The sequence below is a fragment of the Carcharhinus amblyrhynchos genome, chromosome 5 (assembly GCF_965287045.1).
Source record: "Carcharhinus amblyrhynchos chromosome 5, sCarAmb.v2.hapA, whole genome shotgun sequence".
In the NCBI taxonomy this organism is placed as follows: Eukaryota; Metazoa; Chordata; class Chondrichthyes; order Carcharhiniformes; family Carcharhinidae; genus Carcharhinus; species Carcharhinus amblyrhynchos.
The window spans coordinates 51,197,943-51,213,261 of NC_137328.1; the positions used below are offsets into that span (position 1 = coordinate 51,197,943).

At 40.8% G+C, this 15,319-nt stretch overlaps 1 protein-coding gene across 3 annotated transcripts in view; it reads left to right on the forward strand.

Moving 5' to 3' along the window:
* LOC145343022 (semaphorin-4D-like) overlaps positions 1 to 15,319 on the forward strand; it is a 167,966-nt gene that overhangs the window by 82,636 nt on the left and 70,011 nt on the right. For 2 of the 3 annotated variants that reach the window (XM_080188762.1, XM_080188759.1), the window contains exon 2: positions 12,443 to 12,760. In XM_080188762.1, the coding sequence (XP_080044888.1) occupies positions 12,655 to 12,760 (106 nt within the window). In that variant the 5' untranslated portion in view covers positions 12,443 to 12,654. Of the gene's footprint in view, positions 1 to 10,124; positions 10,179 to 12,442; positions 12,761 to 15,319 lie in introns of those variants that run through there. The other variant, XM_080188760.1, reaches the window with a different exon arrangement.

The following is a 15,319-nucleotide window of genomic DNA, read 5'->3' on the forward strand; positions in this document are numbered from 1 at the left end:
TACTCCAGCAATGTTACTGCAATGTTCAAATTGTCTTGACACCACACATTGTTTCCATATGGCATCTCCTCTACCTTTCAGAACCAATTATTTCAAAGAAATTGTGCAGTTGCACAGTGAGATCGAGAATGTCTTAAAATGGTCTCAGTAACACACAATAAAAACAAAGGACTTCAAATTGCTTAGCTGAAAAATCATTACAAATCACTGCAAAAATAAAATTATATTAAGCAAAATTTCCCACAGTTATCAAAGGATTCATTGAATTCATTGTTTGGGGATGGGATCTGCTTCAAAATTGATAGCAGACCAACTCCTGGCTCACATCGAGAAAAGTTCCAAAATAGCCAAAACGTATGAATTTGTTATCGCAAAGCCAGGAAGGATGATGTATACAATGTTGCAAAAAGCTGGTTTATAAATCAAAAGAGAATGCTGGAAAATCTCAGCAAGGCTGGAAGCATCTGTAAGAGCTGAAGTTTTGAGTTCAGATGACCCTTTGACAAAGATTTCCCCCCAGATTCCCATTGATTCCAGTTTTGCTAGGGCTCCTTGATGCTACACTTGATCGAGTTTTGCCTTGATGTCAAGGGCAGTCACTCTCACCTCTGAGCTCTTTTGTCCATGTTTGAACCAAGTCTGTAATGAGGTCTGGAGCTGAGACCCTGGTGGAACCCAAACTGAGCATCTGCGAGCAGATTTATTTGTGAGCAAATGCCACTTGATAGCGCTGTTAATGACCCCTTCCATCACTTTATTGAGGACTGAGAGTAATTGACTGGATTGGATTTGTCCTGTTCATATACAGGATATGTCTATGCAATTTTCCTTGTTGCCAAGGAGTTGTAGTTGTTTTGGAACAGTTTGGCTAAAGGCATGGCATTTTGGTGCGTGGGTCTTCAGTACTATTCCTGGAATATTGTCAGAACCATAGCCTTTGCAGTGTCCGGCGCCCTCAGCCATTTCTTGATGTGATGTGTAATGGATGGATCGAATTGGCTGAAGACTGGCGTCAGTGATGCTGGAGACATGTGGGGGAGGCTGAGATGGATCAGTCATTTGATGCTTCTCACTGAAGATTGTTGTGAATGCTTCAGTTCTTTTTTTGCACTGACGTGCTGGCTCCTCCACCATTGAAGATGGGGATATTTGTGGAGCTGCCTCCTCCAGTGTTTAATTGCCTATGACCATTCATGGCTGGATGTAGCAGAACTAGAGTTTAGATCTGATCCATTGGTTGTGGGATTGGTTAGCTGCGCCAATTACTTGCTGCTTATGCTGTTTGGCACACTAATGGTCCTGTCCTGTAGCTTCACCGTTGACGCCTCATTTTTATGTATGCCTGGTGATGCTTCTTGCATGGACTCCTGCATTCTTCTTTGAATCTAGGTTGATCCCCTGGCTTTTTGGTAAAAGTAGAGTAGGGGGTAACAGATTGTGGTTGCCGTCAATTCTGCTGTTGCTGATGGTCCACTGCACCTCATGGATGCCCAGTTTTGAGCTGCTAAATCTGTTTGAAGTTTATCCCGGTTAGCGCAGCAGTAGTGCCACATAACTCGAGGAAGGGTATCTTCATTGTGAAGACGGGACTTTCAGCTTTGCAGTGGTTACTCCTATTGATTCTGGCAGGCAGTCTGATGAGGTCAAGTATGTTTTTCCCTTTTGTTTGTTCCCTCAACACCTGCTGCAGTCCCATTCTAACAGCTATTGTCCTTTTACAACGTGGCTAGCTCAGTCTGTGATTGTACCACTGAGCCACTCTTGGTGTTGAAATTGAAGTCTCCCATCCAGGTTATATTCTTGTGCCCTTGTCACCCTCAGTACTTCCTCCTAGGGGTGCTCAACACAGGAGTATGATTCATCAGCTGAGAGGGGACAATACATGGTAATCAGCAGGAGGTTCCTCGTCCATGCTTGACCTGGCGATACTACTTTGGGTCCAGGGTCTATATTGAGGACTTCCAGGGCAATTCCCTCCTGCCTGCGCCACCTCTGTACCACCATCCTGCTAGTGACACAGGACATAACCAGAAATGCTGATGGTGGTGTCTGGGATGTTATGTGTAAGGTGTGATTCTGTGAATATAACTACAGGCCGTTGCTTGACTAGGCTGCGAGATAGTTCTCCCAATTCTGGCACCAGTCACCAGATGTTAGCAAGGAAGATTTTGCAGGATCAACCTGGCTGGGTTTTGTTTTGGGTACCTGGGTTGATGCCAGGTGGTCCGTCTGGTTTTGTTCCTCCTTTACGCATGGGAATGCGTGCATGATGTCCAGAAATGTAGGAGACTTCTTTTAATGCTGACAATTTCTACTTTTGTTTTACTCCTAGTTTATCCTATCACCTTTAATTTCAATTCAGTGCTGAAGAATGTGAGGATTCCTGTTGCATTAAAATGCTTCCAAAATAAGAGCACTAAAATTAAAACAGAATAAAGAAAGTCATTATTAGTGCATCTGTTCTCCCTTTACCACATTTTCAATTAGTTTATTCCGTGTTTGACACAGGACAGTCTGATCATTTCATTTACTGAACTATAGAAATTTGTTACTCAACTATGGGATAAATCGAGAGCACTTAATGAGGCTAAAAAACAAAGCACTTTATTGCCAGCAAATAAATAACCATATCTAGAGTCAGACAGTTGTGTGACTGTACATTACTCCTTCCAGGCTTCAACTGCGGATCCTCTCCTGGCCCACAATACACACCCTGGAACTCAATTGGCTCAGCTTCCCACCTTGAGGCTCCATAGGATCATATGGCACTTAAGGAACGCCCCCTTAAAGGGGCTACACTACTACAAAATCAGAGTTTTACTAGTTATTGAATGTGTAATACTTTGAAATAAAAGTATTAGATTACAGCAAATGCCTAACAAGGTACTGAGTAAGCAGGCAAATGATCTGCTATGTTGGGCATTGGCTTTGATTGGCAGAGACTTGGAAATTGGACACAGTAAGAATTGTTGAATCATTACATTTGGGACTAAATGCTGGATCATGTTTTATTTATTACTGAGATTTCATAATCTTTCAATACAGAGCCTTTCCTGCATTTTCCTTTCCACGTTTTATCATTTGTATATAACTGCTGTTACATTTCACCTTGCCATTTAAAATCAAACTATCTGATGACAAACTATTTTGCAGATCAGTCAGAATCTGTTGAGGTGAAAAGGTGGTACAACATTTGAAATGTTGTTTCTCTGCACAGGTCATAGATGCCTCAATATGAAAACAAGCCCAGCCAGTCTTTGTTGTTTATACTGCTCTCAAACAAACAGTTCTAATCATATTTAACCACCCTATTCCCTTGGAAGCATTTTCCTTCATCTCCCGATCAAATCCAACCTTCAGTGCTGAGATTTGCTTCCTCAAGCACGCAACCTGGAAGTAAATTCATAGTATCTTAGTTATCTGTGTAGAAATGTTGCCTCCTCAATCTCTTTACATCATCTTGACTATTTAATGACTGGAAATGGTCTGCACCCATCCTTTCACAATTTTAAACTTTTTTATTATGTTGCTCTGTTACCTGTATTGTAACAAAATAAATCCAACTTTAAAGTCACTTATCCTTTGAAAGAATGTTGTCGAACAATCATCGCTTCTTGAAATCCCTGCTGGCTGCTGTTTACTCTTTTCTCAGGATCTAGAAATGTGAATTTCACCCTTAATTATCTCCAGCTCTGACTCAAGTTTTTGGATGCTGAACTCGAGCAGTGAGGGTTTGTGACATTTCCCACACTGACCTGTCTATTTCTAGCATTTTGGTTTCAGATTTCTGATATTTGCAGAGGAGAGTTTCTCTTTGATACTGCAGACCAGTAATACAATTGAAGTATGCAGTAAGGATGTAACTAGACTCTCTTAGATCAGTGTGAATGCTGAATGACATAAAAGCCTGTTATACTTGGTGTAACCACAGTAGAAGCTCTTATGAGAGGGTGATAATGCCCCCTTCATTGTAAAGTGGTAATCCAAGTAAAGCCAAGTAGTGAGTACAATCTTCCTTATACTCGGGGGTGGTGCCAGAGGACTGGAGAATCACAGATGTTACACCCTTGTTCAAAAAATGGTGCAAGGATAAGACTCGCAACCACAGATAAGTAAGTTTAACTTTGGTTGGGAAGCTTGTAGAAATGAAAACTTGGGACAAAATTAATGGCTACTTGGGCAGTGATGGGTGAATTAAGGAAAGCCTCCTGATTATTTTTTGACTTCCATTATTTGATTTAATATTGTCACATGTATTAACATACAGTGAAAAGTATTGTTTCTTGCAAGCTTTACAGACTAAGCATACTGTTCATAGAAAAGGAAATGAGAGTGCAGAATGTAGTGTTACAGACAGAGCTAGGGTGTAGAGAAAGATTACCTTAATGCAAGTAGGTCTGTTCAAGTCTGACAGCAGCAAGGAAAAAGCTGTTTGAGTTGGTTGGTATGTGACTTGTGACTTAAGACTTATGTATATTTTTCCCAACAGAAGAAGGTGGAAGAGAATGTCTTGGGTGTGTGGGGTCCTTAATTATGCTGGCTGCTTTGCCAAGGCAGACAGAGTCAATGGATGGGAGGCTGGTTTGCGTGATGGATTGGGTTACATTCACAACCTTTTGTAATTCCTTGTGGTCTTGGGCAGAACAGGAGCTATACCAAACTGGTACAACCAGAAAGAATGATTTCTATGATGCATCTGTAAAGTTGATGAGAGTTGTAGTTGACATGCTAAATTTCCTTAGTCTTCTGAGAAAGTAGAGAGGTGCTGTTGGGCTTTCTTAACTATAGTGTCGGCATGGTGGGGGGGGGAAACAAGGACAGGTTATTGATGATCTGGACACTATAAAAACCTGAAACTCTCGACCCTTCGTCCCCATTGATGTAGACAAGGGCACGTACTCATGCTTCCTGAAACCGATGACAATCTTGTTTGTTTTGTTGACATTGAGGGAGAGATTACTGTTGCTGCATCTGTTCACCAGATTCTCTATCTCAATCCTGTACTCTGTCTCATTGTTTGAGATCCGACCCACTACAACGGTGTCGTCAGCAAACTTGAAAATCAAATTGGAGGGGAAGTTGGCCACTGGGACACCAGTTTTGAGGATGATCATGGAGGAGGTGTTGTTGCCTATCTTACTGATTGTGATCTGAGTTGGGAAGTTCAGGATCCAGTCACACAGGAAGGTGCCAAGGTCCAGGACACAAAGTTTGAAGATGAATTTCGTGGGAATAATGGTGTTGAAGGCTGAGCTGTAGTCAATAAATAGGAGTCTGACATAGGTGTCCTTGTTATCTAGGTATTCCAGGGTTGAGTGCAGGGCCAGGGAGACGGCATCTGCTGTGGACCTGTTGCGGCAGCAGGCAAACTGTAGGGGATCCAGGTAGTATGGGAGGCTGGAATTGATTCGTACCATGACTAGCCTTTTGAAACACTTCATAATGATGGATATCAGAACTACTGGCTACTAGTCATTAAGGCACACTGGTTTTTTTTAAGTACCGGGATGATGGTTTTTGTCTTGAAGCAGATAGGGACCTCAGATTGTTGTAAAGAGCGGTTGAAGATGTCTGTGAATACCCCCGCCAGTTGATATGCATAGGATCTGAGTGCTTGGCCAGGTACCCCATCTGGGCCAGTTGCTTTCCATAGGTTGACCTTCAAGAAAGCTGCTCTTGACATCTGCAGTGGTGACCCCAAATACAGGTTCTTCCAGAATGGAGTGCATGCTCTTGCTGACTGCTTGCTCAAAATAGGTGTAGAATGTACTGAGCTCATCAAGGAGGGGCACATTGGAGCCGGTGATTTTACATGCCTTCATCTTGTAATCTGTTATGTCTTGCATACCTTGCCATAGTCAGTGGGGGTGGTGTGGCTAGCCTGGGACTTTAGCTCAGTCCAGGACTGTCTTTTGGCATCTTTGATAGATCTCCTTAGATCATATCTGGGTTTCTTCTATAGGTCAGTGTCATCTGATTGAATGCCTCAGACCTGGACTTCAAGCAGTGGACATCCCTGTTCATCCATGGTTTCCGGTTAGGGAACATACAGATTTGCTTGTTTAGTATACAGTCTTCTGTGCACTTACTAAAGAAGTCAGTTACTGTATAAGTGACAAGTGTGCATTTTTCTCCTTAAGACCATGGGGGAGCCATAAGAACTTTGGTTCACAGTGTTTGTGTTGGTAAGAACTTGGGTTCAATGTTCCACATTGCAACTTGTGTAGGACTGAAAATTAGAAGGTAAGTATTGAGATGTTGAAAGAATATGCCTGAATTTGGTGGTGGTGGAGGGGAAACAAGGCAAGAAGATTGTGGTGAGAAAGGAAGCTGAACCCAGGATCCAGCACAGTCACGTTTCTGAAACACTTCCTTGACTCAGCTAGAGGTGGTAGCCATGAAGCTGATGGATTTAAAGCCAGATATTGATAGACGTATAAGCCAATATTGGGGGAAATTTTGGTTCCACCAGGCATTGATATTGGGTAAGCAATTGAAGAGAATATAGCATGGCCTTAGGATTTTTGAAAAGGGACAAGTTTGATCAAGGGTGGGGAGTTTTGGGGTGGGGGGGGGGGGTCACGGTGCATAACAATACATGTGAAACTGGTTCTGTGCTTATATTTTTCACATTTTCCATTTTGCTAATGTTGCATTTAATCTCAAATTAACCATTTCTGTAGTCAAATCATCTGAATCAATAAAGATGCGCTTCCACCACCATCTACACATTTACACTGCTAGAGATGCTGATTGGCCTGCTGTGCAAATTCATCAATAGCCATGTTTTTAAATTTCCAAAATTTTAAGACTCCTTTTATTCAGAAAGAAAAAGTCAGTCCCAGAGTATTTGAGCTCAGCCTTTGTAGCAAGGCACCTTTATTTGCAATCACACTCCTGTTTCTCCTATGACCTCATATTTGGTTTTGCAAATTGTCTCCAATTCATCAATCCAATGCAAGGAAATAAAGAAGTGGGTGACAGCCCATGGCTAAGACAATAGGGTAATATCAGTGATTCTTCTGTAGAAGTGGGGGGAAAAAAAAAGCCCCTGGGCAAGGTAATTATCTGTGGTTGAAAACTAGAAGTAACCAAGAAGCATTAGGACTTAATCATTTTAGTAATGGTATGGTAAGATTTTATAAGGCATTGGTGAGGCCACATTTAGAGTATTGTGTACAGTTTTGGTCACCTGGTTACAGGAAGGATGTAAATAAGGTTGAAAGAGTGCAGAGGACATTCACAAGGATGTTGCCGGGACTTGAGAAGCTGAGTTAGAGAGAGAGAGATTGAATAGGTTAGGACTTTATTCCCTAGAGCATAGAAGAATGAGGTGAGATTTGATAGAGGTGTAATAGATTTTGATGGGTATAGATAGTGAATGCAAGCAGGCCCTTTCCACTAAGGCTAGGGGAGGAAAAAAAAATCAGAGGGCATGGGTTAAGGGTGAAAGGAAAAAAGTTTAAAGGGAATATTAGTGGGGGCTTCTTCACGCAGTGTGTGGTGGGAGTGTGGAGTGAGCTGCCAGATAAAGTGGTAAATGCGGGGTCACTTTTAACATTTAAAAAAACTTGGACAGGTTCATGGATGAGGGGGGTGTGGAGGGATATGGTTCAAGTGCAGGTCATTGGGACTAGGCAAAAAATGGTTGGGCACAGACAAGGGCCAAAAGGCCTGTTTGTGAGCTGCAATTTTCTATGGTTCTAACAGTATCAAAGGCAACAAAGAGGCTGATGTAACTATGACTTATGGTTCTGTATTTCATCAGATTTTGCTTGTGACTCTGAGTATTGTGGTTTCCACGCAGTGGTTAGACAGAGTGGTGGGAGAGATAGGAAAAGAGTCCCGAGAATGTGCCAGATCTGGGATTGGAGCTGAATAATATTTTTGCTTTCAGGGAGGGAAAAAGCACTTTTGAGACAGTAGTCTGTAACTATTTCATTATGTAATTTGGGAAAGCATTTGTCATATTTCCAAATCATCTTGTGCTGCTATCTCAACATGCTCTCTTCAATCTTGTTCATGAAAGTAGCTACTTGCTTTTTTTGACCCTATTCCCACTAAACTGTGGTCACCTAGCTTTTACCTTATTGGTCCCCACGTGAGCTGGATATTATTAAAGATTCCCTTTCTTCAGGTTCAGTCCCCCTTCCTTCAAAATTGTTGTCAACATTCCTTTCCTCAAACAGAAACAGAGCACGCTTGACCATGTCTTGTAAATCACCACCTGATCTCGATCCTCCTTGAATCAGTTGCTGCCTCCCAAAACAACCCATATTTCTTGCCATTATTTAATATTACCATTCCGATTTCTGCCTGCCAGATACTGAAAAGCCCATTAACAAAGTCACAAATGGCATCCTATATGACTGCAACCAGGTAAACCTGCTTACCCTTCTTAACCTGCCTGCAGCCCTCTCCATCAAGTCATAACCCAGGGAATCATTAGTAGTGGTTTCTTTTCCTGCTGCAACATCACCATTGTATCCCAAGGATTCATCCTGGGCCCCATTCCATTCCTTGCCATCTTGCTTCCCCCACAACCTCATCTGAAGCATACCAGTTTATAAACATGTAAATCCTTGACTCACAGATTAATCTCACCACAACCCAATTTGCCATGCTACTTGTTGATGTCCAGTACTGGATGAAACAGATTTTCTCCAATGAAATACTCCAAGGATTTGTTCCTTTGTTCCCTAACTGGTGACTGCACTGCTGTCCCTGGCAGCAGTCTAAGGCTATTGAATCAACATGAGAATCTGAACATATCTGGTTTCGAACCAGAATTGTCTATTTCCTCCCCTGGAACAGCATCTGACTTTAGATCATCTGTTTATCCATGACTTGACTAAATATGACTATTTCAATGTACTCTTAGCTGGTCTTCTAGTTTCCACTTTATTCCATGAATAAACTTGAGCTCATTTAAAACCTTGCAGCATGTATGAGACTCACCACATTCATCATTCACCCCTGCACTTGCTAATATACATCATCCAGTTCTGCAAGACCCCAATTTTTAAATTTCTTTTTTTTTTAAACCCCCTCTGTGACCCTATTCTTCCCGAGCACATTCTTTGAATTCTGGGATCTTTTCCTTCTCCAGTTTTCATTGATGTGGAGATGCTGGCTTTGGACTGGTGTGGGCACAGTAAGAAGTGTCCAACACTAGATTAAAGTTCAACAGGTTTATCTGGAATCATGAGCTTCTGGAGTATTGCTCCTTCATCTGGTATGTGAACAGATGGGCAGAAATCGGAATGCTAATATTGATCACTCTGATAAGGAGGAGTATTCTGAAAGCTCGTGATTCTAAAGAAACCTGTTGGATTTTAAGGCTCTGCACCCCCCCCCCCCCCCCCCCCCCCCCCCCCGCCAAAGTTTTCTGCCATGCTTGTATGATACAAAATGCTAATGCAGTTCTATGCTTCTCTCTCAATTTCAGTGCATTCACTTTTGGGGCATTGTGTACCTACAGGTGGTAGTAGTGTCACTTTACACATTGTTTAATAAAGGCAGCATGTTTATTCTATCAAAGAAAAGTACGAAAGGATAATTACCACGTGTGTAACGAGTAGAAATTTAAACTGGGCCTTTGTATAAATTTAGGGGGTACTGGTCGTTAACTGTGCACTGAATGTAAGATTTTGAGAGCTGGATTTTTTTGACATGTAATTTCTTTTTGCTTTTTTTTCTCTTCCTTTTTATGTGATCTTGAACAACCGCAATAGCCTTAGTTACAGTTTCACAACCTGTTTCCTTTGGTTTTGCTAGTGTTCTTGTGCTTTTCAGGTGACTGGGTTTAAAAAGATTTTCTCATTCATAAAGCAGTTTGAGCTATGAGGCAGTTGCAGTGGAGTGATAGTGGTTATTTAAACTTTTTCACTGTCACCCAACAGAGTGTGGAAAATTGACCCTGAATTTCTAAAGGCTCAACTCCCCTCCCCATAAAAAGACAATCCAACTGATACTTTCCTGTTTTCATTTCAACAAACCTTCACACCAAGATCTAATGTCGAACGCGCCGCCTACAGTTTGCAAGACATATTTCTGAACAGTGTTCAGAGACATTTCCTGCGCAGCTTTGGAGTAGCACGCTACTGGGCTGATAGTATCAGTAGAGGCTGTCGGTTCCAACAGTCACCGAAGGCGCACATTTTGGAGCTACTTGCTGTGTAGGTTGGGTACCATAATTTTGTTACTTGTTGGGTTAATAATTTAATCTCTGCACATGTTTGCTGCACCTTTAACTCTGAAGATTTTCCATAAATTGAAACGTGAGAAAAATTGGGTCAGGAAACGTGTCTCCATTCATCCGTTGCACTTTTTTACGGTTTAAGCACAATTGGAGAGCTATATGTCGTCTTATTTTGATCCAACATTTTTCCACTGCAGTACAAATCCATTTTTGCTCATGTCTCAAGTTTGTAAATTTGCTTGCATCTCTTGTCTGAATGTCTCTATGAATTGTTCTGACACTATGGTGCTGTGGACAAAGTAGCAAAATTCTGTTAAGTTTAATATAGAAAGCAAGGGGGCACTTAGAATGATTCTTGAATGACTTTAAAGTTGATCTGTTTGCAAAACAGATTGTACAGTCCTTTCTGATGTTGCAGCAAAATTTCTCACTGTGTTTTGCATTTATATTGTTTAGAAAGCTGACTTCTGTTCTTCATTGATGCAACTGCTGTCAAAAATAAAACTATTTAGAAAGTGTTTTTCAAGTACAGGTATAAGATGAAGTTTGTAATGGCAATAATAGAGGAGCAAGAGTAATTTTCACTCAGAATGGAGGTCAAATTGCTTCCAAAGTGCAGTCAGACAAAAAGGAATGTTACATGGTTCAGAAAGGTGGCAAAAACCTTGTAATAGATTTTCATTGTAGCAGATATGTTTTTAATAGTCAGCAGGCACTGATTTAAATAAATAGAATTATCTGTAAAACTCGTGTATCTTGATGGAAGTTGAATAACAAAATGGATTTGTTAGGGAAAAGTTGAAATAAAAACATTGTACAGTCCAATAAATTATTCCTGTAAAACTGGGCAATGTGTTGACATCCAAGTGTGAGGTGGCTGAGTTTCTTTAACAAATTCCTTTCCATTGATCAGAGGATCAGGTGGAGATGTTCAGTATTCACTGTCTGAAGATCTTAATAAACACAGAAAAAGTATGTATGTGGATACATATGTGAGCCATAGAGTCCCCCTACAGTGCAGAAGGAGACCATTTGGCCCATCAAGACTGCAGTAACTTTCTGAAAGAGCACCGTACCCAGGCACACCCCCCCCCCCCCCCCCCCCCCCGGCAAATAACCCCGCACATTTGCCATGGCTAATCTTGCCTACATCTCTTTGGACACTGAGATGTAATTTGGCATGGTCAATCCACCTAAGCTGCAAATTGTTGGTCTGTGGGAGGAAACTGGTGCACCCTGAGAAAACTGAAGCAGACATGGGGAGAACATGTAAACACCATGCTGATAGTCACCCAAGGCTGGAATTTAACACAGGTCCCTGGCATTGTGAGACAGCAATGCTAACATTTTAAAGGCAAAATCAAACAGCCATTGAATGTCCCTGATTTTAGTCGTTTAAATAATGGTTAATGCCTGAAGATTACGCATGTTATTAACAATTCTTTTATTTGTATAAAATACTAGTTTTCTGATGTAGAAAACTATAGTCCAGTTTTGGTCAGACATCTGAACCCTGATTACCTACCCTGTGATTTTGTTCTGTTGGCCCTTTTTTTGTGTCTGTAAATGAAATTTAGAATCTTTCTGGTTTACATGGTTCATATGGTCACATTGGGAGCCAGTTTCTGATTTAGGTAACTTTTCTGTGTTTTCCAAAGTGACTACATTTGAATCCAGTCACAATTTTCACTTAGTTTTGAACAAGTTTTGTACTCGACCCAGATGTACACTGCAAAAACAATGCATGCGTCATAATTGCTATTTATCTTTTAAATTGGTTACAATTGCCAAAAGATTCTGTGGTTAATTGGAAACTTTAATAAAATAAAATTCTTAGAGTGATAGCCCTGCAAGTTAACCAAGCAATAGGAAGTCCAAAGACTGCTTCTCTGCTGAGTTAGCTAATCTCAGTCAGTGTGTCTGTAATGTGGCAGCAATTGCCCTGTATATTTCTGGTTTAGAGATAGGAAAACAGGATTTGGCTGTTGGGCAGACATTGGGGGGAAGGCTAGATTGGGCGTGGCTGTGATGTTGCACCTCTGCAGTCAACACCCTTGAAGCCCAGGTTCACATGACTAATAGCCACTTGGACAAGATATCAGAGGGCAGCTCTTGGCTGCAGACTGATACCCCAGTGAGGAGTGAGAGGAAGGAGTTATTTGAATTGATTTCATGAGAATGGAAACTGCACTAATAACTGTTTTAATTTCAGTATTTATGAATTGCTTTCTTTTTACACAGACCTGCATCTTGGACCAAACTTCAGAAGATCTTTTGGATGGTATGCAAAGCGTCAAATCTATCATCAGTTCTTCATGTGACTAGCTCATGTCACACATGCCATTTGTTTTCACCATCTGGATTGTGTTTTTCTCAATGTCCATGATGTTGGAATAGTCGATTACATTTTGTTTCTGGATATTTCCATCTTTTGACGAATCTACAGCTTCCACATGATGAGTTTAAACATGACGCCTGTAATATTGTGCACGATTCTCCAGCTGCTTCAGGCTGCATGGTGTGACCCTGTTATTCCAAGGGTAGTGTGGAAATATGGAGGTAAGATTTTCAGATTTAATAAAAAAAAACCAATGTTGATTTGAGTTTTATAACATCCAACAAAAATTTCTATGGAGATATTTGTAGAACTGCAACCATTCTGTTAAAGCTATTGTGAAGAATTTTACCTTCTTAAAATGATTCAATCATTTGGGTGTTTTTTACACTAATATAAAAGAACTTTGAACTTTGTTCTAGTTGCTTTTTATTTTCATGCATTTAACTTCCCTTGCTGTAAGAAAATTGGATGTGTATTCTTTTGGTGGGGTGGGTGGGCTTGGTTAGACATTGACCTACTATCTTGGACTTTGCCAGTTCTATCTTGCAGTTGCTATTTTTAAGAGAAAGATTAAAGAATAATTTTAGGAACATGAAATTATTCACCAGATGCTAAAGCCAGAAATAGTGGTGTATGGCTGCAGGCTGGCTAACTTCATTTATTGAGGGGTTGAGCTTCTGTGGACCATTTTTCTTCTAATCCTTGCATTCTTCTTTAAAGTAGAATAAACATCTTCTCATTAATTATTTTTCATGCTTACCTGGGTGGTGGATATTAGTGCTGGGGAATGATGTGTTTCCTATTTACGGCACCCAGAGTTGGCATCAAACACTTCTAAATCAGATATAGTCTAACCATAATGTGACTAATGTTCCCTCTACTCTGGCCATTTTAACAATGGGTCTCAGCCCCAACCTCGTAAGATTGTACATTCTGTCCCTGAGCAACAATTTTTCCATTCATGTAACCTATCTGAGTGAGATTCCCAAGTAGTCCCAAAATTAGGGACAGTTTTAAGCTGACATGTTCATTAAGGATTGAATAGAAACTTCCCAAATCTATTTCACGTAGATAATGGTGGAAACTTCCATTCCATCAGTCTAGGTTGAATCTAGTTCAGCCATTCAAAAGCCTTTCAGTTCTTCATAGCCATCTCCATATCGCATTATACCACCTCCGTGTGGCAGAGATAAAAATGTCAGATCAATTGAAAAGATCTGATTCTAATCATGCAAGGTTATAGTATCTTTTGCAGTGATTTTCTTGTGTTCAGAGGTTGTCACACCCTTTTCAAAGCCCACCACAGAATGTGCAAGTTGATTGATTTCACTTGCTGTAATATCCCTTGGAACTCCTTCCCTCCCATTGCAACTTGGATCTGCTGTTACCTCCTGAGTTCAAATTCTCTGTACTTCCCTTGAAGAGAAAATGACTAAAAAATTGCATTCTGTCTGAGAGAATTCAGGTAGCATGGTCGTGTAAGGAAAATCATTTTGACTTAACTGAGGTTGATCTAGCTAAACAGGTCCAACAATCATCTATCGTTTTTAGCATTTCCCAAAAGCAGGTTTTTTTTGTTAAAATGCTTATAATAAAGTTACTCATTAAACTAGCAATTTTGACAGTAAGCTGTGTTGTCTTTAATTGTTAATGCCAGTATTTTAATTTGAAATCTGGCAAAACTGGAAATGATATTGTCATTGTTTTACATGTGCATGTGAATTAGGAGCAGGAGTTGGCCATTTGACCCCTCGAGCCTGTTCCACCAGTCAAGTGATTGTAACTTCAACCCCACGTTCCTGCCAAATTCCCCCCCGCCCCCCCATTAACCTTTCACTCGTTAATTGAGAATCAAGCCAGCTCTACGTTAAAAATATTCAAAGACTACTTCTGCTGCTTTTGGAGGTGAGTTCCCGAGACTCATGATCTTCAGAGGAAATAACTCTTATCTGTCTTCAATGAGCGACCTTTTGTTTTTAAACAGTGACCCCTAGTTTTATATTCTCCAAGAGAAAATCTCCATCCTGTCAATTCCTCTGGGGATCCTGAAGGTTTCGATCAAGTCGCCCCTTATACTTCTGAACTCTTGTGGATACATACCTGACCCCGCCAATGTTTCCTCATAACACACCCTGCCCATTCCTGTTAGTCCAGTAAACCTTCCCTAAGTTACTTTTTATGCATTTACATCTTTCCTTGTGTAATATTCCAGATGTGGTCTCATTATGCCCTGTACAACTAAAGCATAACCTCCCTACTTTGTAATCAATCCTCCTTAATAAATGATAACATTCTGTTAGCTTTCCTAATTATTTGCTGTAGCTGCATACTAGCCTTGTGTGATTCATGCACTAGGACACCCAGATCCCCCTGCTTTGCAAAGCTTTGCAATTTCTCTCAGTTTAAATAATTTTAATTCTTCCTGCCAAAATGGACAATTTCACAATATACTCCATTTACCAGTTTTTCCCATTCACTCAATGTATCTGTGTCCTTTGGTAGTCACCTTGCATCCTGTTCACAATTTACTTTCCTACCTATCTTTGTGTCGTTGTCGTTGTCCGCACTTTCAGTCCCTTCATCCGAGTCATGTATATAGATTGTAGGAAGTTGATCCCTGTGGCACACCATTCATTACATCCTGCCAATCAGAAAAGACCCATTTATGCCAGTGGTTGTTAAGTTGATGGATAGGATCCTGAGGGACAGGATTTATGAACATTTAGAGAAGTTTATGATCAAAAGTAGTCAGCATGGCTTTGTCAAGGGCAAGTCGTGCC